The sequence below is a fragment of the Phacochoerus africanus genome, chromosome 1 (assembly GCF_016906955.1).
Source record: "Phacochoerus africanus isolate WHEZ1 chromosome 1, ROS_Pafr_v1, whole genome shotgun sequence".
Taxonomy (NCBI): Eukaryota; Metazoa; Chordata; class Mammalia; order Artiodactyla; family Suidae; genus Phacochoerus; species Phacochoerus africanus.
The window spans coordinates 109,306,789-109,330,092 of record NC_062544.1 but is presented as its reverse complement, the minus strand read 5'-3'; the positions used below and the strand labels follow the sequence as shown (position 1 = coordinate 109,330,092).

The window sequence follows — 23,304 nt, the reverse complement described above, 5'->3', positions numbered from 1 at the left end:
GTCCACAGATGGATGGGTGGGCTAAGGCACGACCACTGCTTCCTTGTACTGGGGAGGTGGGGGTGGGGGCGGGCACGAGTGCATGCTCAGTCTCTGCTCGTGGGGTTTCTGCAGTCCTTTTGGATGGAATAAAAACCTGAATTTCAGAGGTTGTCAAGTATCAAACACAATGTGCAAAGTAAGCTCAAGATGCTGGGTCCCGGCCATCGAAAATGAGGCCTGGGAGTCCCTTGAGAGGCCAGGCCACATCTGACATCTGCTGCTCATCCCGGAGTTTCTTTTCTTTGTTTGTTTTTGCTTTTTAGGGCCGCATCTGAGGCATATGGAGGGTCCCAGGCTAGGGGTCTAATCAGAGCTGTAGCTGCCAGACTACGCCACAGCTACAGCAACTCAGGATCCAAGCCGAGTCTTTGATCTACACCACAGCCCAGGGCAGTGCTGGATCCTTAACCCACTGAGCAAGGTCAGGGATCAAACCTGCATCCTCATGATTGCTAGTCGGATTCGTTTCTGCTGTGCCACGACGGGAACTCCTGCTCATCCTGAGGTTTCTAGATGCAATCCTGATAGCAGCCATACCCTTGGGCTCTGAGCATGTACCAGGCATCGTATGGAGTATTTTCTGTAAATATTCAAGTTGCTCTTCACAACACCCCTGGGGTTGGAATTGTCACCCCCACTTGGAGATAGGAATCAAGTTCAGAGAAGAAAAGGGGGCTTTGGAGAAGCAGCTGGGACCACTTCCGTGTCCAAGCCATGTGGAGGCAGTGGAGTGAGGGAGGAAGGCAGGAGCCCTGTTCCACAGCCTCAGACGCCTCAAGAGGGAGTGTGGGTGCTGGTCCAGGTGTAAGGAGATGCCAAAAAGGGTTTTGACCAGGTGGGAGGGTGAGAGGTCAGGGAGGCAGAGAGTGACATGATCTGAGAATAACTAACTGTTGGTGGACCCAGAGGACTGCGGCAGAGATGTGATTGGGATGAGGTTGGGGTTAGGCTGGGCCTATAAAATTTTTTTTGGGGGGGGTCTTTTTTTAGGGCCACACCCATGGCACATGGAGGTTCCCAGGCTGAGAGATCAAATCAGAGTTACAGCTGCTGGCCTACACCACAGCCACAGCCACACCAGATCCGAGCCACCTCTGTGACCTACACCACAGCTCACGGCAACACCAGATCCCTAACCCATTGAGCAAGTCCAGAGAGAAAACCCTCAACCTCATGGTTCCTAGTCAGATTCGTTAACCACTGAGCCGCAACGGGAACTCCTAAAATATCTTATTACAAGTCAATCACTAAAGGGATGTTGCCTATAAGCTTAAATTATACAAAATGGCCCATCTCTGGGAACCCTGCCTCCCAGGTAACAGTGTTAAGCTAAAATCCCTAAGTTTAACTCACAGGAAACTTCCTGACTAGGCCCACCTGTCAGTGGCTGCATCCCCTCCAGAGGCTGATGGGAATCAGGAAGCGTTCAGCTTTATGTCCTCACCTTTTGGTATAAAAGGAGCCTCTGGCAAGAAGTTTTCTGGGACACAAATCTTCTCGTCTTTTCGGTTGGCTGGCCTTCCAAATAAACATCGTTATTCCTCGCCCCAACAACTGGTCTCACCATCGATTGGCCTGTCCTGTGATGAACAGTATGACCTTGGACTTGGTAACGAGCAGTTGCAGAATTTTCAGGTAAGGCCCTAGCAGCTGCCAGGACCTCTTGTCCTGACAATTTGCGCATCAAACTTCCGCAAAGCGGCAGCCCTAGGGCCTGGCATTTGAAGCAAGGAATCGACATTTGGGAGCTGAAGGGCTCCCTACAGTAGGAGTAGACATTCCGTGTCCATAGCTGGAGACTTTATCTCCTCTCCACTTGAGGGTTTTTTTTCCCTCCAAAATAAGCCAATTTGTTTGGAATTTGAGTGGGATACCCTTTTGGAGAGAGGAAAGCGTTGTTGGACCTCTACCCAATTTGTAAACTGGTCCATCTGCTTCTTTGGATGTTTGTGCTGTTTTTAAAAATGGGGAATGTTTCAACTATCCCTAAAGGAAGCCTTTGGAGGTACGTTTTGGCTAAGTGATCTGATGTTTGGCTAAGTGATCTGACGTTTGGCTAAGTGATCTGACGTTTGGCTAAGTGACCTGACGTTTGGCTAAGTGATCTGATGGCAGCCATGGACCCATGAGTGAGAATATGCTATTTTACTTTGACAACATGTGGCCATAGTACCTGTTAGGGTTTCCACATGGGGTTTCGGTAGGGGTACCATGTCCTGCCACCCTTGCTGTTTTCATTACATCCTTTATGGTCTCCTGTGTTGTTGGGATATGTAAAACCCCAAGACCAAACTTGCAAGTTTATTAGGATTTTGTTTGTCCTTTGATTTTTTTTTTTCTCTTTTCATTTTGCTTGATTTGACTTAGAGAAATGGTACCCGTCTTGTGACTTTCAAAACTTGTGCTGATGTCAGCTGGAGGAAAGGAATAGAGTGTGGGACATTCCCAGGGAGAACAGAAATATTACACTTGATTCCCCAAATCGCCAAACACCCCAGCCCAGAATACAGCCCACCTGGTTGATGTGAAGGCAGAAGACATCCTTTGAGATGATCATTGGCTAGTTATGGTTTTCTGGTGGCTCTTCTGTGAAGTGGAAAAGAACGATGTTCTTCATGTGCAAGCACTTGGGTTCTCACATCAGGGAAAATGAGAAAAGGAAGGGGAGTGAGGATAAGTTACTTCAAACCTATTGCCTCCGGCTGAGCTGGCTTCCTTAGCTGCCCCATCTGCTTTGCCAATATATCCACCTTCCACTCCTATCCAGCCCCAATTCCTGACACTTGGGGCTCAGGACTGCCCCTCCTTCTAGGGCTCAATTAGAGTATCCTGTGTTAGTCTAAATCCCAAGAGGACACCCAGTGGGCCAGGGCAGCTTGGATCCCAAACCCACTTGGCAGCACCCACAGCTGAACCAAATGTGATCCCAGTAGGGGAGGAAAGCTTTTCCTAGAGCACTGCTTCCAAGTGCACCTTGGCAGGGCTTTGAAAAGGGGAATAAAGGCGAAAGAGTTTGAACAGAATTCCAGAGAGAGCAAAAAAGATAAGACCTCTCTGAAGTTTTGGAAAAAATTGATCAGGCCTAAAGACATTAGACTAATGCAGATCCCAAGGCCCCTGAAACTATTAGGATGGTAAATTTGACCTTTATTCTGGGGTGGGGGGGGGGTGGGGGCGGGGCAGAGTGCTTCACACAGCAGAAGAAAGTTGCAAAGCGATGGTGCATTTGGAATGGACCTTTCTCAGTTGGTAGATGTTGCACTGAAAGTGTTCACCAGGGAACAGAAACAGAAGAAAGAACATGCAAGACAAAGCACCACCTTTTGTCAGCGACATTGGATTCGCGGAAAGTGAGAAACCTGAAGAGGGAAGAGCCAGCACTAGAAAGAACAGTGTGCTTCCTGTACAGAGGGGGAGCTTTGGAGAACAGATTGCCCTGGGCTGCAACATGTTGATGAATGAAGAGGCCCAGGAGCCCAAGGTAAAACTGACATTAGGGATAGACTTTCTGATAGACCTCACCCTGAAGCTCTTCACCAGAACATGCTCGGAGCCTTCAGATGGTGGTCATGACAACACCAGGACAGGAGACAAAGCGCTTCCCCCTGCCTTCCCGTTCCCCAGGTCTGTGAACAGGCGAAACCAGCAGTGTATGCTCACTGCCACCCAGGGAAGGTCAAAAACACATGGCCAACATGAAACCCATTTAAAAGGGACGCTGGGACACTTCATCTAAAACGGTAGCTTCAGGAGTTCCCGTTGTGGCTCAGAGGTAATGAACCTGACTAGTATCCATGAGGATGTGGGTTCGATCCCTGGGCTTGCTCAGTGGGTTAAGGATCTGGCATTGCCGTCAGCTGCAGTGTAGGTTGCAGACGCGGCTCAGATCCCAAGTTGCTATGACCGTGGCATAAGCCAGCAGCTTAGGTCCAACTCCACCTCTAGCCTCGGAACTTATGTATGCCTCAGGTGCAGCCCTTTAAAAAAAAAAAAAAGGAGGATCACTTTTTCCATAGATTCACTTGTCCACATACTAGCCAGTTATTCAGAAAAGGATGGAGAGGCCCAAAGAATAGGGTTTCATGCTTGACCACACCTGGTCTGACTAGGATCCTAGAGCACAATTGTTTCAATCCCCGAGGTGCTCCAGGGCACTGAATGCAGTGCATTTGTAATAGTACCTATGACTGGAGAGATGCCACATTACAGTGGATCCAAAAATACTTAACAGGGCCTAACTTATGAAAGACCATCCAACAAGCCACTCGGCATTGCATGACTGGTGCTAAAAGTAACCCAAAGACGGCTGGCAGACACTCCCGGATGGAGACCCAACCTAGGACCTACCCACTGAGGACTGGACTCCAGTGCCTGGAGCAGCAGGAAGTCAAATCTGTTGAAAGGCACAGGGAAGCTTGGAGGAAAGTGCTTCCTGGGGACTGTGTGGGCTTCAATGTCAAGAGTGTGTCTGTCAAAGATGTTTGTCATGACAGTGTGGCTGGTGACAGCAAAAATGACCCACTGATGGAAGCAGCTGGCTTCACAGCTCAAATAATCTTGAACTATCCAGGCCAAATCCTCACTGGAGATGCACCTGTGCTGATGGCCACACAGCTTACATTGCTTACATGCGATTAGCCCCTTCTCAATCCCAGCCCGTAACAGCCACAAATCAGTGTTCTGTCCCTATAGTTTTGCCTTAGGGACATGCCTTAGACATGCCTTAAGAGGTCATATAAATGGAATCACATAGTATGTTTGAATCTGGTATCATTCACTGAGCATAATGCTTTCGAGATTCTTCCATGTTGTTTCATGAATCAGAAGTTTGTTCCTTTTTACTGGCTGAGTAATGTTCCATTGTATGGGTGTGCCAGGGTTGATTTATCCATTCACTCATTGAAGGACAATTAGATTGTTTCCAATTCATGACAACTGTGAATATAGTCATGATCAACATTCATGTATAGGTTTTTGTGTGAATGTAAGTTTTCATTTCTCTAGAGTCAATACCCAGGAGTGGGATTGCTAGGTCACACAGGAATTCTATGCTTAACTTTACAAGAAACTGCTTTCCAGAGTGGCTGCACCATTTTCCACTCCCTGTAGCAATGTACGGGAATACCTCCAAGTTCTTGTGAGCACTTGGTATTGTCACCTTTCCTACTTTAGCCAGTCTAATAGGTGTGTCATGTCATCTCTTTGTGGTTTGAATCCGCATTCTCCTAATGATGGCTGGTTGAACCTGGATGATTCAAGATCATTTGAGCAGCTTTCCATGTGCTAAAGTACTATTCATATATTTTCTTTGGTGAAATGTCTGTTTACATTTTTGTATATTTTTGAATGGATTCTTTGTTTTCTCATTTTTGAGTTTTGACATATTCTAGTTATATAGAGAAAAATGTCTTTGTCGGATAAGTGTTCTGCAAATACCTTCTCCCAGTTTGCAGCTTGTTTTATTCTCCTAAAAGTACCTTTCTCAGAGAACAATTTGAAAAGATGTCTGATGTTTTGTCAATATTTATCAATACTTTCTTTCACAGGTAATGTTATTGATATTGTATCTAAGAAATTTCTGTCTAACCAAAAGTTAGATTTCTTCCTGTGTTTTATTCTAGAAGTTTTATAGCCTTGAGTTGTACCTATAGGTCTGTGATCCATTTTTGCAAGCCTTTTTTTTTTTTTTTTTGGTATACAATGTGAACTGTTGGTTGAAGTTCATTTTTTTCCACCATATGGATATTCAGTTATTCTAGCAGCATTTGTGGAGAACATGATAGTAGAACATATCCACTGGGATTGTGTGTTTGGATGGTTGGCTAGTGGGAGGGGTAATAGACCTGACTGAAGGGCAGGGCCAAAGAGTGGGCAGTAGGCCTTGACTTTTCAACTCTTCCGCAGGCAGTGGGCCGTCAGGCAGGCTCTGTGAAAGAGAAAAGCCTCCTATGGACCTTGCCGGGCCTCCTGTGGTTACTGTTTAACACCTCAGGTGAAAATAAACCACTTTTCTTAGAACCTCTGAGGCTGTGCATGCCACTCTAGGCAGGCGGTGCCAGTGCAACCTGTGTTAGGGATAACTGGTGGGTGTGAGCCCCTGAGGGCCTCTTGGATTCCTTGCCAGGCAGAGGACCTGGGTAGAGGTGTGAAACATAGGTCTGCCCAGCAGGAAGGGAGCAGGGCCTAGTAGAGTCCCCGGAGCAGAGCCCAGAAATGAGGGGGCAGGCCTTGTAGCCCTGACGTGAGCCAAGAGGTCTAAGCTGGGAGTGCCGAGGCCTGGTGCTGGCACCCACCCTCCCGAGCACACACTGGCACCTTGCTCTCTGCAGTGAGAGCACCTCATGCCAGCCAGTCTCCCTTTGGGATTTCTATCCTGAGGAAATAACCAAATGCGTGGACCCGGCTTTGTTTAGGATAGCAGAACCCTGGCACCAGCCTAAGTGTCCAAGGCTGAGGTGACGAAGGGAAGTCTGGGCTCGTTTTCCTAGGGGAATGTTAGGGCTGATGTGAAGGTATATGGTGTGGTTGAGAGGGATTGGGATCCTGTCTGGGGAGAAAAGTGGGTTGGCTGTTTGTGGGAGCATATGTAGTGACGATAATAGTTGATGAGCCAGTTCCTTCTGTAACCAGCCCTTAATCCCTGCAGCTGTAGGATCAGGGTTTTATTTCAGTCAGAAGTCCTGCCCTCTTGCCCCGGTGAACCTTTTGACATCTGCTACCAAGGATCCAGGTACGGGAGGATGGCTGGCCAAGGGGCTTCACAGGAGAGGTAGTGGGCCAGCTGCCTTCAGGGACAGCCGCTGTGGGAGACCCTCCTGCAGGCTGCTGTCCTCTGTCCATGTGTCTGGCAGTGGGGGGCCTTTCGTAGCTCCATTCACCTGCCCTGGCTCCCCATTATCACCAAGGGTCCTTGTCTGCAGATGATGCCTTGGGAACCAGTGGGTTTAAAATTCCTATTAATCCCAGTGCCCCTAATGAAATGAAATTGTAGGCCAAAGGCCACTGTATAAAAGAAACACACATATATCCTAGGTGCTGTGTAAAGGGAGGTGGTGGCTGGGATCTCTTGGAGTCCCCCTTGTCTCTCAACATACACATCAAGACCTTGCCTCATCACTGCAGATGTCAGGCCCAGAGGAGTATTCTGTGGCTCAGAACCATCATGAAGCTGCTGGAATTCCTCTGCCCGGGTGATGCCTCATGGGCAGGGAGCAGGGCAGCTAATTTCCCTTCCAACTCACACTTAGCTCAGGTCCCAGCCCAGAGGATGTATTTAGTAAAACAGTTAATAAAATTAACGCCTCCTGTGAGGCACCTTCAGGGCTGTACAAAAAGGCCAAAGGAAGTGTGTGGAGGTGAGCAGATGGATGGATGGACTTGGGGGGTAGGGTGGTGTGCAGAACGTTTAACCACTTAGTGGTCCTGGCTCTGCTCAACCATTAGCTGCCATAATAGAGGATGGATTGGGGGTTTCTGGCAGAGGATCTGGTGCAGCTGAAGCATCAAGGAGGGTGTTCAAGGCAATGGGCCACCCCAGACGAAGTATTTGAAGACTTCAGTAACTCACATGGCTGTGGGTCATCTGTGGATGGCTGGCTGGATGGATGAGTAGGAAGAGGAAAGGATAGAAGGATGAACGGATGGAAAGACAGAGTAAATGGGTAGAAGAAAGGAGCATGAGTAGAAAGATAGGATGGATTCTGAGGGAAAGATAAAAGAAAAGAAGAATGAATAGAAGATGGTCAGATGGATGGATGGATGGATGCAAAAGTAAAAGGGTGAATGAAGAGGTGGAAAGACCTGAAAGGGAGGAAGGGATGGAGGATGGGTGGAAGGACGTTTACAGAGAGTTTGGGCGGGTTCCAGAGTCCAGCCCATGGGTGACAGCCTGATTTTGGCTCTGGACACTACAGGTAGCTTCCTGGTGCCCTACCTCATCATGCTCATTGTGGAGGGCATGCCGCTCCTGTACCTGGAACTGGCAGTGGGGCAGCGCATGCGCCAGGGCAGCATTGGTGCCTGGAGGACCATCAGCCCCTACCTGGGTGGCGTCGGTAAGTAGCCACTCTCCTGTCCTCTCCCATCTGTGGACCCCCAAACAGTACCCTGGGAAAGAGGAGGTGATGGGGGAGTCCACTGGCAAAGCTGCTGGGGCAAGTGGCAAGCACAAGGGGCCCACGAGAATCCTTGAATGGGGTGGACAGATGGCTGGGCGGAGGTGGGGAAGCCATAGCATGTGGGCTGAGAGGGTCTCTATTCTTCCTCAGGGGACAGGGAGAAAGGGAGGATACGGCCCCCGCCTTGGAGAGCTGATGCCACATGGCTTCTCTTCCCTGGTCTCATCTGTAAGGGGGAAATAGCTGTCAAGAAGAGCTGGAACTCGGGGTCCTGGCCAAGAACCATTCTGGGAACCCTTCTAACCGCTCTCTGCTAGTCATTACTGACACGGCATCCCTCTGGCAGTGGTGCTGGCCTGTGTGTGTGTGTGTGTGTGTCTCACTCCTCGCCACACCAGAGGATGTGGGTGCCATCCACATCTCCAGGGCACGAAGCCCAGGCACAGTGGATGTTGCGAGGGGCTCTGCTCTCCATCCTGCCCCCTGAGTTACTTCGAGCCAGTGTCTGGGGTACCTGCGGGAGATTCGCCTGCCCTGCACAGCCCTCGCAGGCCAGGGCTCCTGCTGGAGCAGGAGGAACTTTGACCAGCAGTGGCCACGGTCTGTTCTGCTCACTCCTCCTGCCCCCAGGCAGAAGGGGAAGGACAGGAAACAGAGGTGTCAGGAGCCAGAAGAATGTAAACTTGCATGTGACTTCATCTCAGATGCAGAAGAAATGTGTCTAGTGGCCTTACACATCACTTCCACATCCCCCTGCCGCCTCATCTCAAATAGCTGTTAATTTTTAACAGGGAGGTGTGTGGTTTTAAGATCAGACCAAGTCATCATTCACAGAGGGCTTTTTCGAGGCAGCCTTCACTGCCTAATAGGAAAGATACCAGATGTTTGTGTCTGTCAGGGCTGCTGGTGAATGTTTAACAAGCAGCTCTTGAGCTGGGGTGGATTGAGGAGAAGGCCGGTTGTGCAGCATTTACTGATGCTGTTGGTGTGACTACTGCCACCACGGCCAATGTCACCTACTAAGGAGATGTCCCAGAGCGTGGGGTTGGGCAGAGATGCACTCGGTGACTTTCAGGGCTGGTGAGAGCTGGCTGAAGGACACCCCCTGGTTACTAACCCTCTCTGCTCTGAGTCCCCCCGCCCCCAGCCCCCTCTGGTTCCCCACCGTTTGGACCAGGAGGGGGGCAGCCCCAGTCCCCTCGACTCCTGACGTACCTCCTCAAGCCCTGCCCTGTCACTACCAGGCGGTGTTCGGTACAGGTGCCCCAGCTTCAGGTAAGCCAAGGAGGGAGCAACAGGGATGTGGCAGCAGTGATGAAATGCTTCTCACACTAGGTTCGAATCCTAGTTCTGCCACTTAAATAGCTGTCCTGAACAAGTACTGTGTCTTAGTTTCCTCCCCTGTGAGGTGGACATATTACCTGCTTAACATTTTCATGAAGACCTAAAGCACATAAAGTACTTAGCACAGCACCTGACACTTGGATCTCAAAAGAACATCACCAGCCTCATGTCCCAGAAGGTGGGGAGAGAGGTAGCAGAGGGGACTATAACCCTTAGCAAGTGCTCGCACGTTGGAGTTCCTGTTGTGGTATAGCGGAAATGAATCCGACTAGAAACCATGAGGTTGTGGGTTTGATCCCTGGCCTTGCCCAGCAGGTTAAGGATCCGGCATTGCCGTGAGCTGTGGCAGACCAGTGGCTACAGCACCGATTAACCCCCTAGCCTGGGGACCTCCATAAGCTGCGGGTGCGGCTCTTAAAAAAAAAAAAAAGTGTTCTCGGGTGCCTGGGTGAGACCACCACTTCCCCTGGCCAGGTGGGTGGGGGAGGGGTGGTCCTCAGAGCCCTCCATGTTCTTGTCCCCACAGGTGTGGCCAGTGTGGTGGTGTCCTTCTTCCTCTCCATGTACTACAATGTCATCAATGCCTGGGCCTTCTGGTACCTCTTCCACTCCTTCCAGGTGAGTGTGCCCATGCCCGAGCAGGGGCCAAGCAGGAAAGCAGAGGGCAGAGGGTGTGTGGGGGGGGGTGGCAGTCTTGGGGGGAGCCAGGAAGTGGTGTGAGGGGTTAGGGGAGGCTGGCACCCCAGGCCAGTGGAGGGCTCTGAGTCCATGGGCCCCTGCTATAGAGTGTGGTGTATGCATGCATGTTACTGGGGAGCAGGACCACAGCTTTCATCAGGTTCTCTATGAAAAATGTGACCCCCAAAATATTAAGAACCACTGCATAGTAGGCCCAGGAGGGAGACCTTGGAGAGAACATAGGGACTCCACCCCCAAGCATGAGAGTACCAGCATCCTCCTCCCACCCCCCCTCCATCACTTGTTCTTCCTGGTCTCTCTCAGCCGAGGCCCTACTTTTTCCCTGCAGAACAAAAGTTCTCCTAGAAGGACCCTTGTCAGCCCTGTAACACAATGGCAGCTGTTCTCAAAGATAAACATTTGAAAAACTCATTTCTTTTTCTTTCTTTCTTTCTTTTTTTTTTGTCTTTTGTCTTTTCAGGGCCACACCCTCGGCATATGGAGTTTCCCAGGCTAGGGGTCTAATCAGACCTACAGCTGCCGGCCTACAACACAGCAACAGCAATGCCAGATCTGAGCCGCATCTACGACCTACACCACAGCTCACGGCAACACCGGATCCTTAACCCACTGAGGGAGGCCAGGGATCAAACTTGTATCCTCATGGATCTCAGTTGGGTTCATTAACCACGGAGCCATGGCAGGAACTCCGATAAACTCATTTCAGATTATAACCATAGTGGATGCTCATGGAAGAAAATATTGGAAGGGGCTGGAAGTTGTGAAGAGAGAATCCTCATTCCACACAGAGGGCCGGTCTTTGTTTCCACAGTGGAAACTTCCCATCCATTGCCCAGGTTCCTGTCTTTTCCTTGACACCTGCCTTTCCCTCTCGGGGTTCCCCCTCCCTTGGCCCCCACGCATCTCCCAGCAGCTCCTGCATCTCAGCCTCCTCCCAGGAGGGAGAAGACGGGGAGGAGGCAGGAGCTCACTGGGCAGATCCCTCACCCTCTCCCTGATCCTTCATAGCACAGACCCCGTCTCCAAGGTCAAATGGTAGGTGGGGCCAGCTGTGGACTCTGAACTGACCCCAACATGTGGGGTCACACTGGGGCAGGCCTTGAATCCTTGGGGCCCGGAATGCTTAGGTGAATGACCTCAGTAATCAGGAGTTGGCATCTACCCTGAGACAGTGCTCCATCCACACCCATCTCTGGCTTCCCAACCCGCCCCACCCAGAACATCTCCTTGGAAAATCCCCTGTGCACATGCCACATGCCTGACGGGAAGGACCGGCCCTGAGCTTAGCTGCAGCCCCTCATCCTCTCCTTGGTTCAGTGTAGAGTTTGAAGGCCAGCCTCCACGCAGACTTGTGGGTAGAAACAGGGTGCTCTGCAGCCTGGGGCCCATTCCCCTCCCTCTGAGCAGGATTGTCATGTATGGTTGGGCAGGCCGTGCACTGTACAATGCCATATGCCACCTAAGGGGCTGCCCTACTACGTGTCACAGACATTGTATGTCTGTATACTTAAGAGTTTTCCAAAGGTAGAAGCAATGTGTCCTCTCCTAATGAGTCAGGATCATTTGACCATCTTCCAAAGGCAAAAATAAAGTGCCTGCAGAAAGGAGTACCCTTGTGTAACCCTCAGAAGTGTGAAGATCCGTGATGCCAGGAAACAACTTGGCCGTTCATTTCAGCCCATACAGGTCCGCAGGCCCTCTCCCTTATCCCCTCTGCCTCCACAGTCCTGTATCAATGATAGTGATGATGGCAGCAGATACTCGCTCATACTTGCTCTGGGCCAGGTAGGGTCATGAGCACTTGGAAGTACCCGCTCATGGGATCGTCCCCGTCTCCTGTGGCACTGATGCCTGAGTACCAGAGGCAGAGAGGGGTTGAACAGCGGGGAGACTGGACATGGCAGCCTGGTCACAGGGTCTGTGCTCTTGTCTACCCCCTGACCTGGGTGGGCTTTCCAGCCTTGCATCTGGCCTTGCCCTGCAGGGGCACCGGGCTCTTAGAAATGCTGTTGCAGGGATCCCAGCCTGACCTGCTGATCCAGAGCAGAGAAGCTGGGTGCTGAGAGTCGGTCAGTATAACACGTCCTTCTATACTTGAAAGTTTCTCCATACTGACTGCACAAAGGGAGCTTTTAAAACTCTGAAGCCCAGGCTCCACTCCGGCTGCAGAAGTTGTGGGTCAGAGTTTGTTCATTACAGACCGGCTGGCCATTGTTCGTTTGATTCAGTTTTTCAGACCCGCTGGAGAGTTGAGTAGTTTTCAACCAACGCCTGTAGGGTCGCTGGGAGTGTGGCGGCCCTCCTTGCCTGTCACCTCTACCCCCACCCCATCCATGCTTGAGACAAACTCTCTGATGCCCTGTCTGCCTCCAGGTGCTCCAGCCGCCTGGCCTTTGGGGACCACTGACCTCTGCCTCAGCCCTCACCTCTGTGTATAACGCTTGCCTTTTTTTTCTTGAGGGCCACACTCGTGGCATATGGAAGTTCCCAGGCTAGGGGTCAAATCAAGGCTGTAGCTTCTGGCCACAGCGACGCCAGATCTGAGCTGTATCTGTGACCTGCACCACAGCTCATGGCAACGCCAGATCCTTAACCCACTAAGTGAGGCCAGGGATGGCCTCATGGTTGCTAGTCTGGTTTGTTAATTGCTGAGCCATGTCAGGAACTCCTCTAATGCTTGCTTTGATCCCAAAGGATCCCTTGCCGTGGTCTGTCTGCCCACTGAATAGCAACCACACAGGCTATGACGAGGAGTGCGAGAAGGCTTCCTCCACGCAGTACTTTTGGTACCGCAAGACCCTCAACATCTCACCATCCATCGAGGAGAATGGGCCAGTGCAGTGGGAGCCAGCGCTCTGCCTCATCCTGGCTTGGCTGCTGGTGTACCTGTGCATCCTGCGGGGCACCGAGTCCACAGGCAAGGTAGATTGTGGGGGGTGGGGGGGGTAGTGGCTGGGGAGCCCTGGACAGTGGCAGGAGCAGGGGTTGCCTCTGTGGCCAAGGGGGCGGAAGCTGTGCTGGGGAGGAGGGCCAGACTGTGATGCTGACCTGTCACCCGCTCAGGACTAGACATGGCTGGCGGTGCTTAGTTGCAACCCTAAATCTTGAAAGCAGGACTTTGCTATTTCCTATAAAGATGAGCGTTTCTATCCCAGCTCCAAACCTGTACTACCCATGGGGCACCAAGCAACTTGACAGTTTCCCATTCTTTAGAAACTTAGAGGTCACAGGTGTCCCTGAGACACCCTCGGCTCACCCTTCCCTGCACAGCAGTGCCTCCTGGAGGGCTTTTGAAACTCTGGTGTCCCAGCCCTGTCCTCCATGGTCCTTGAGTGATCATTTGGGGTGTGACCTGATCACTGGGACTGTAGAACTCTCTGGGATTCTCTTATGCAGCCGGGTCTGAGAACCTTTAGCCCAAGCGGCTTTCCATGAGCCCACAGAGCTGCCAGGCCTGATTGAGAAACCTTTTCCTCCTGGGTGCATCAGCAAGCTTATACTCCTTTTGAGGCTGAGTTACTTGTTTGTTTGTGTTTTGCTTTTTAGGGCCACATCCTCGGCATATGGAGGTTCCCAGGCTAGGGGCTGAATCGGAGCTATAGCTGCTGGCCTATACCACAGCCTCAGCAACCTCAGATCCGAGCCATGTCTGTTACCCACACAGCTCATGGCAACACTGGATCCTTAACCCACTGAGCAAGGCCAGGGATCGAACCCACAACATCATGGTTCTTAGTCGGATTCATTTCTGCTGCGCCACAATGGGAACTCTCAAGTTGCTTCTTTAACTCCAAACTGCTTCACGTGGAAAGTTGTTCTGCAGTGACTGCATGACCTGCTGTCTCTCTCAAGCTGCAGCCAATGCCAGAACCCCTGGTGTGGCCCCTCATACTCGGTCATTCCTCAGAGCCCATCCACAGCAGGTCGGATGTGCATATTATTTCCATCTTGCAACAGCCCTTGGTAGATTTTCCTGTCCCACTTGCCTGAAGCTTAGAGAGATCTGCCCTAGGGTGAGGACAGAGCCAGGTCCATCCAGAGACTCCCCGTCAGCTCTTTTTAGTGAGCCACCTCCTTTTCCTGCCACTTGTCATGGTTTAATCCATCCCAGCTTTTCCCTTCCTCAGAGGCCATTTCTTTTCTTTTCTTTTTTTTTTTTTTGTCTTCCCACTGTACAGCAAGGGGATCTAGTTATCCTTACATGTATACATTACAGTTACATTTTTTTCCCCACCCTTTGTTCTGTTGCAACATGAGTATCTAGACAAAGTTCTCAATGCTGTTTAGCAGGATCTCCTTGTAAATCTATTCTAAGTTGTGTCTAATAAACCCAAGCTCCTGATCCCTCCCACTCCCTCCCCCTCCCATCAGGCAGCCACAAGTCTCTTCTCCAAGTCCATGATTTTCTTTTCTGAGGAGATGTTCATTTGTGCTGGATATTAGATTCCAGTTATAAGTGATATCATATGGTATTTGTCTTTGTCTTTCTGGCTCATTTCACTCAGGATGAGATTCTCTAGGTCCATCCATGTTGCTGCAAATGGCATTATGTCATTCTTTTTTATGGCTGAGTAGTATTCCATTGTGTATATATACCACCTCTTCCGAATCCAATAATCTGTCGATGGACATTTGGGTTGTTTCCATGTCCTGGCTATTGTGAATAGTGCTTCAATGAACATGCGGGTGCATGTGTCTCTTTTAAGTAGAGTTTTGTCCGGATAGATGCCCAAGAGTGGGATTGCGGGGTCATATGGAAGTTCTATGTATAGATTTCTAAGGTATTTCCAAACTGTTCTCCATAGTGGCTGTACCAGTTTACATTCCCACCAACAGTGCAGGAGGGTTCCCTTTTCTCCACAGCCCCTCCAGCACTTGTTATTTGTGGACTTATTAATGATGGCCATTCTGACTGGTGTGAGGTGATATCTCATGGTAGTTTTGATTTGCATTTCTCTTATAATCAGTGATGTTGAGCATTTTTTCATGTGTTTGCTGGCCATCTGTATATCTTCTTTGGAGAAATGTCTATTCAGGTCTTTTGCCCATTTTTCCATTGCTTGATTGGCTTTTTTGCTGTTGGATTGTATAAGTTGTTTATGTATTCTAGAGATTAAGCCCTTGTCGGTTGCATCATTTGAAACTATTTTCTCCCATTCTGTAAGTTGTCTTTTTGTTTTCTTCGGGTTTCCTTTGCTGTGCAAATCTTTTCAGTTTGATTAGGTCCCATGGGTTTATTTTTGCTCTAATTTCTAATGCTTTGGGAGACTGACCTGAGAAAATATTCATGATGTTGATGTCAGAGAGTGTTTTGCCTATGTTTTCTTCTAGGAGTTTGGTGGTGTCCTGTCGTATATTTAAGTCTTTCAGCCATTTGGAGTTTATTTTTGTGCATGGTGTGAGGGTGTGTTCTAGTTTCATTGCGTTGCATGCAGCTGTCCAGGTTTCCCAGCAATGCTTGCTGAATAGACTTTCTTTTTCCCATTTGATGTTCTTGCCTCCCTTGTCAAAGATTAATTGACCCTAGGTGTCAGGGTTTATTTCCGGGTTCTCTATTCTGTTCCATTGGTCTGTCTCTCTGTTTTGATACCAGTACCACACTGTTTTGATGACTGTGGCTTTGTAGTATTTCTTGAAGTCTGGGAGAGTTATGCCTCCTGCTTGGTTTTTGCTTCTCAGGATTGCTTTGGCGATTCTGGGTCTTTTGATGTTCCATATAAATGTTTGGATTGTTTGTTCTAGTTCTGTGAAAAATGTCATGGGTAACTTGATAGGGATTGCATTGAATCTGTAGATTGCTTTGGGTAGTATGGCCATTTTTACAATATTGATTTTCCAGCCCAGGAACATGGAATATCTTTCCATTTCTTTACATCTTCTTTGATTTCTTTGATTAAAGTTTTATAGTTCTCGGCATATAGGTCCTTTACCTCCTTGGTCAGGTGTATTCCGAGGTATTTGATTTTGTGAGGTGCAATTTTAAAAGGTATCATATCTTTGTATTCCTTTTCTAATATTTCATTGCTGGTATACAGAAATGCAACTGACTTCTGAATGTTAATCTTATATCCTGCTACTTTGCTGAATTTATTAATCAGTTCAAGTAGTTTTGGGGTTGAGTCCTTAGGGTTTTCTATGTATAGTATCATGTCATCTGCATACAGTGACAGTTTTATCTCTTCTCTTCCTATATGGATGCCTTTTATTTCTTTGGTTTGTCTAATTGCTGTCGCTAGGACTTCCAAAACTATGTTGAAGAGCAGTGGTGAGAGTGGGCATCCCTGTCTTGTTCTAGATTTGAGTGAGAAGGCTTTCAGTTTTTCCCCATTGAGTATTATATTTTCTGTGGGTTTCTCATAAATGGCTTTTTGTTCAGGAATGTTCCCTCTATACCCACTTTGGCGAAGGTCTTGATCATGAATGGATGTTGGACTTTGTCAAATGCTTTTTCTGCGTCTATTGGGATGATCATATGATTTTTGACTTTTTTTTGTTAATGTGGTGTATGATGCTGACTGATTTGCATATGTTGAACCATCCTTGTGAACCTGGGATGAACCCAACCTGGTCATTGTGTATAATTTTTTTGATATGTTGTTGGATTCGGTTGGCTAAGATTTTGTTGAGAATTTTTGCATCTATATTCATCAATGATATTGGGTGATAGTTTTCTTTTTTGGTGGTATCTCTGTCTGGTTTTGGAATTAGGGTGATGGTGGCATCATAGAGTGTCTTTGGGAGTATTCCTTCTTCTTCAACCTTTTGAAAGAGTTTAAGGAGGATGGGCACCAATTCCTCTTTATATGTTTGATAGAATTCACCTGTGAAGCCATCTGGTCCTGGACTTTTATTTGTAGGGAGTGATTTTACGACCTCTTCAATTTCATTTCTAGTGATCGGTTTGTTCAGTTGGTCTGTTTCTTTTTGATTCAGTTTTGGCAGGCTGTAAGATTCTAGAAAATTGTCCATTTCTTCAAGATTGTCAAACTTGTTGCCATATAGTTGTTCATAGTATTCTCTTATGGTTTTTTGTATTTCTGCTGTATCCGTTGTGATTTCTCCTTTTTCATTTATAATTTTGGTTATTTGGGTTCTTTCTCTCCTCTTTTTAGTGAGTCTGGCCAGGGGTTTGTCAATTTTGTTTACCTTTTCAAAGAACCAGCTCTTGGTTTTATTAATTTTCTCTATTTTTGAGTCTCTATTTTATTGATTTCTTCTTTGATCTTTATAATTTCCTTCCTTCTGCTGACTTTAGGTCTTTTTGGTTCTTCTTTTTCTAATTCATTTAGGTGGAGGATTAAGTTGTCAATTTGGGATCTTTCTTCTTTTTTGAGAAAGTCCTGTATTGCTATACATTTCCCTCTGAGCACTGCTTTCGCAGCATCCCATAGATTTTGAGAGGTTGTGTCTTCATTATCATTTGTTTCAAGGTAGTTTTTAATTTCCTTCTTGATTTCCTCATTGACCCATTGGTTTTTTAGTAGCATGTTGTTTAGTCTCCATGTAGTAGGTTTTTTCTTTCCTTTTCCCATGGTTGATTTCTAATTTCATGGCATTGTGGTCAGAGAAGATACTTGAGATAATTTCTATGCTCCTAAATTAATTGAGGTTAGCTTTGTGTCCCAATATGTGGTCGATTCTTGAGAATGTTCCATGAGCATTTGAGAAGAATGTGTATTCTGCTTTTTTTGGATGTAGTGTCCTGAAGATATCAATTAAGTCTAACTTTTCTATTGTTTCCTTTAGGATCTCTGTTGCTTTATTGGTTTTCTGTCTAGAGGATCTGTCCATTGATGTGAGGGGTGTATTAAGGTCTCCTACTATGATTGTATTCTCATCAATATCTCCCTTTATGTCTGTTAATATTTGTTGTATGTATCTGGGTGCTCCTATATTTGGGGCATATATGTTGAAGATAGTAACATCCTCTCCTTGGATGGATCCCTTAATCATTAAGTAGTGTCCTTCTTTGTCTTTCTTTATGTCTTTTGTTTTAAAGTCTATTTTGTCTGATATGAGTGTTGTGACTCCTGCTTTTCTGTCATGTCTATTGGCGTAAAATATTTTTCCCCACCCTTTCACTTTCAATCTATATGTATCCTTTGTCCTAAGGTGAGTTTCTTGTAGGCAGCATATTGAAGGTTTTTGCCTTTTTATCCACTCAGCCACTCTGTGACTTTTGATTGGAGCATTCAGTCCATTGACATTTAAGGTGATTATTTATTGCCATTTGAACCTTGTGTTCCAGTTGATTCTATGGTTCTCCATTCTTCCTTTTTTTTTTTTTTTTGGTTGGATGGTTCGGAGGCCATTTCTTAACTGCCTGAGTTGCCTCTTTCAGTCCCATGTTTTCTTGAGGCATCGAGGCCAGACCTACCCACAGTATTTGAGCTGCCCTGTGACCCCCAATACCATGCCTGGTAGGACCTCCTTTTTTGGTTTCCCAGCCCCATGATGGGCGGCATCTTCACCAGGAGCCCAATCTCGCTGTCAAGCTTGACAGTCTTGTGAATGTTTCTTGGGAAAGTTTAGAGCCAATAGCAACTCTGTCCCCTCTTGAAGCATGGCTGGTGTTTTATGCTCCATTGAAAAAGTTCTAACAATTGGTTTTAGCCAGATTATAATGAACATGATCGAAAAGATCTGAGGGTAACAGCTGCAAATGTGGAAATTTAATGAGGTCATCCCTCTGCCAGATCATTTAGAAACATGTTAAATGAGGTCACGTCATGCCATGTGGACTTAGTCTGATGGTCTGTTTCCTCTGGTTAAGCCACACCCCACTCCATGACAGAAGTGCCCCAACCGATCTATTTATAGGGATTAATTGTGTTCAAGACAGTGTGCCATATCCTGGCCTCCTCTGTTAGAATCCGCTTTTTTTTTTTTTTAACCTGTAAGATTTTTTTGCCAGGTTGTTCAGAAGTGGTTTTTCCTTCGAGTGTGCTGGACCACAGGTCCAGCCATCCTGCCAGCTTCCCTGCTAGGCTGAAGTGAACCAGCCTTGTCTGATTCCAGAGACCCTTCCGGAAAACTTCTTCACCTGATGGGGAGGAGAGAGGTTCCACAGTGGCCCAAAAGTGTCCCCTGGTTATGGGCATGTGTCATCCCTCCCCGTGGTCCCTTGATTTCCTTCAGTTCACTGGCCAAATGCCCTCTCTTGCCACTTATTACTTTCATTTTTTTTTTTAGGGCCACACCCATGGTATATGGAGGTTTCCAGGCTAGGGGTTGAATCAGAGCTGCAGCTGCCGACCTATACCACACAGCCATAGCAATGCCAGATCCGAGCCGTGTCTGTAACCTACGCCACAGCTCATTGCAATGCCAGATCCTTAACCCACTGAGTGAGGCCAGGGATTGAACCTGCATCCTCATGGATACCAGTCAGGGTTGTTGCCCCTGAGCCACAATGGGAATCCCTAAAAAGTTACTGAATACCAATTACATTTATTATAGGGACACCAGGTGTCACTACATTCCTCTCTAGCACTCATGGCTAAGCTTCTCTCAGGCCCCAGTCCTAGGGATACCTAACCTTTCTGCAAGCCCCTGGATCTTTCTCCTTTCAGAGACAATATAAATCTTGCAAGCGCTTGTGTTTCCCGCTTTGCTTGGGCCACTAGGAAACTCAGAGATGAATCTGGCCCAGAAATGGTGTTGTGCCTCACACATGTTTTCTGTGGGCTGCCTTTTTTTTGGGTGTGTCTTACTGGATTGCCTGTGTTTTCTTTTTATACCTATTTCTTTATTTAGCGATGTTGCAGTGCTGATGTGAGGTGTTTTTGTGGACTGCCTCAATCCTTTCTGGAATAAGGTTGGTGGGAGGGAGGGTGGAGGGCAGAGGTCTCACGTCTCTGTTCCCTCTTCTCCACTGAATGAGATTTCCGGTGTCAGAGCCATGGCCATCCACACCCCACCTCTCAGCTTCCCAGACTCAGAACCTGCATCTCACCAAGAATCTCTGTGCCTTTCCAGCCCCCAGTAGCTCAATCAGCCAAGACGGCGCTGTGGTGTTTCGTGGGGACAGTGGGTCCATCCTGGGCAAGAGGGCCCTGTGGTCACCGCCTCTGCAGGAGGCTGACTGTGCCCTCTGCTGCATACAGGTGGTGTACTTCACGGCGTTGCTGCCCTACTGCGTGCTCATCATCTACACTGGTCAGGGCCTCACCCTCCATGGAGCCACCAATGGCCTGGTGTACATGTTCACTCCCAAGGTAGGGACTAGAGGAGGTGGGGCCGAGGGTGCCCCATTCATCCTTCCACCTTCCAGGATGGGTGGGAGTGGTAGTGCCCCTGGCAGAGGGTGTGAGCCACCAGGCAGCCTCTGTCCTCTGTTAGTTCTGAGACCTTGAGTCTCTTGTCCTCACTGCCTCCCAACCAACTGCCATCCCCACCTCATGTCTGAACTTTGCCCCCACCTCACCCCATACCCTCCCTCAAGCCCATGTACCGAGCTATTTACCAAAGTGTCACTCCAGGCAGCTCACCCTCCTGCTCGCACCTCCCTGCACCCCTTTCCTGAAGGGGTGAGTCCACACTCTGCAGGGCTCTCCGGGGTCTGTCCCCCAGGCACCCCACAGCCTATGCTCATTAAGGGGGCCACCATTGCCTTGAGAACAGGATAAGTTCTTCATAGCAACTCTGGTCCCTGGAAACTGACTGTGGTGGTACCATCCCCCCGCCCATCCCCATCACATTCCAAGTGCCCCCTAATATCAGTGCTGGGGTTCCACCCAGACCTGGACACCAGCACCTCCATCTCTGGAGGCCCAGACCCGTGCAGGCATGGGTCATGGATCAGGGGCTCAGGACCTTGAAAAGTTAGCTCACCCTACCCTTCAAAGTTGCACACCTCTGTGGGGAAGGGGCAGTGGAGGGTATTACATGAGGGTGTGTTTTGCCTGCTGAGGGACCGGACAGGGCAGGGCAGGGGCCCAGAGAGCTGGGTTCGGGGTCCCAAGCCTGCCTCTGGCTGGCTGTGTGCTGTGGGCAAGTTGCTTCTCCTCTCTGGCTCCACCCCACCCCCCCGCCCCGCCCGCCTCTGCTGGTCTTCAAGTCTGGGCTTTCTCCCGTCACCATCCTGGGTTCACTCTCCTGTCCCTGCTGTTTTTCTAGGTGGAACAGCTGGCCAACCCCAAGGCCTGGATCAATGCAGCCACCCAGATCTTCTTCTCGCTCGGCCTGGGGTTTGGCAGCCTCATCGCTTTTGCCAGCTACAACGAGCCCTCCAACAACTGCCAGAAGCACGCCGTCATCGTGTCCCTCATCAACAGCTCCACCTCCATCTTTGCCAGCGTCGTCACCTTCTCCATCTATGGCTTCAAGGCCACCTTCAACTACGAAAGCTGCCTGAAAAAGTAAGTCTGGGCCATGCAGTGGACCCCAGGCCTCAAGGAGGCCAAAGCGGAGCTAAATGGGGCCCCTGGCAAATGGGGTGTGGGGCAGAGGGCATTGGCTTTGCCATCCTCAACTCAGGGTTCAGATTGTAACCACCAGCAGCTGATCAGCATAAGGCAAGTCCTCATCCGCCTGATGGGATGAGGGCAGTTTCATGTGTTCACTTAGCACCACAGGACATTCAACACACAAACTTTAGTTTCTTCTCCCCACTTAGTCCAGCTTAAAATAACCAGGAGCTGTCCAGCTGAGCCATGGAGATTACAGAATCTACTTTGTGCTGCCCCTCCCCTGAAATAAAAGTAACACCATCCAGAAGGAATGCTGTCCACTACAGTGATCACTAGGCACTAGGGGCTGTGCCAAATTTACTTACTTATTGATTAAATGAATGGGGATGGCGATTAATCGGGGAAGAGGTGTATTTTATTTTATTTTTATTTTTTGACCACACCCAGCATACGGAAGTTCCTGGGCCACGGATTGAATCTGAGCCACAGCCATGACCTACACCAGATCCTTTAACCCACTGTGCTGGGCTGGGGATTGAACCTGCACCACACCCACATCCCAACTCCAGCAGGGATCTGAGTCACCGAAGTGAGATTCTTAATCCACTGCACCATAGTGGGAACTCCTTTTCCCAAATTTGAATGTATGTTAATTTCAGGTGTTCCTGCTATGGCTTGGTGGGTTAAGAACCCAACATAGTGCCCATGAGGATGAGCGTGTGATCCTTGGCCTCAGCGGATTAAGGATCTGCTGTTGCCGCAAGCTTCACCCTAGTTCACAGATGCAGCTCAGATCCAGCGTTAGCATCTCTGTGGCGTAGGCCTCATCTATAGCTCTGATTCGACCCTTGGCATGGGAACTTCCACATCCCGCAGGTGCAGCTGTAAACAGAGAAAAATACAACAAAATAAAATAAATGTAAGTTAATTTTACATTTAACTGAATTTAAGTCAGTTCCTCAGTTGCCTTAGCCTCCCTCATCCGAGTGCTCAGCTGCCACATGAGGCTGGTGGGGACCGTGCTGGCCAGCACTAGAGTAAAACACAGGGAGTTCTGTCAGACAACACAGGTCCAGAGGTTAAGACAGCCCAGCTGTGTGGGCTTGGTTCCTTTGGTCACCCCTGTTCCTATCTGAGGCTTCTTCAAAGCCCTTCCGAGTCACCCTGCCCGTTACAAGCTCACCAGTCAACCAATTCCCTTGGTTGGAGAGGCCTCACCTAATGGAAGAGAAGAGGTGAGGGTCTGGTGAAAGTGGCCTTTGTCTTCAGCGAAGGTTGTTTGGCCACTCTGCTTCCCAGGGTGATTCTGCTGCTGACCAATGCTTTCGACCTTGAAGATGGCTTCCTGACGGCCAGCAACCTGGAGCAGGTGAAGGGCTATCTGGCATCTGCCAACCCCAGCAAGTACAGCGAGGTGTTGCCACAGATTAAAAACTGTAGCTTGGAATCAGAGCTGGAGACGGTAAGGCGCTGGCAGGGACCCAGCTTGCTTCTCCGCAGTGCTCCCCTGCCGCTGTATGAGCTGTCTGTTAGGAGTGCAGCTTAGGGGTAGGCAGACCCTGCCTCCTCCTTCCCCTTGACTCCTGGAAGATGAGTGCCCGTGACCCCTCTCCCTGATGCTGGGGTATTGCCGGAGGCCCAGTTTTGCCCAGGTCCTTTGGGCCCTGTGTCCTTTCTTCCTTGAACCTTCC

The 23,304-nt window shown here is 48.9% G+C and overlaps 1 protein-coding gene across 2 annotated transcripts in view; it reads left to right on the top strand.

The window, feature by feature from the left end:
- Window positions 1-23,304, top strand: part of SLC6A20 (solute carrier family 6 member 20) — a 41,681-nt gene that overhangs the window by 3,908 nt on the left and 14,469 nt on the right. The window contains exons 2-8 of one of the 2 annotated variants that reach the window (XM_047771907.1): window positions 7,956-8,096; window positions 8,310-8,387; window positions 10,030-10,121; window positions 12,897-13,124; window positions 20,309-20,419; window positions 21,321-21,562; window positions 22,913-23,075. In XM_047771907.1, the coding sequence (XP_047627863.1) occupies window positions 7,956-8,096; window positions 8,310-8,387; window positions 10,030-10,121; window positions 12,897-13,124; window positions 20,309-20,419; window positions 21,321-21,562; window positions 22,913-23,075 (1,055 nt within the window). The remainder of the gene's footprint in view (window positions 1-7,955; window positions 8,097-8,309; window positions 8,388-10,029; window positions 10,122-12,896; window positions 13,125-20,308; window positions 20,420-21,320; window positions 21,563-22,912; window positions 23,076-23,304) is intronic. The other variant, XM_047771917.1, reaches the window with a different exon arrangement.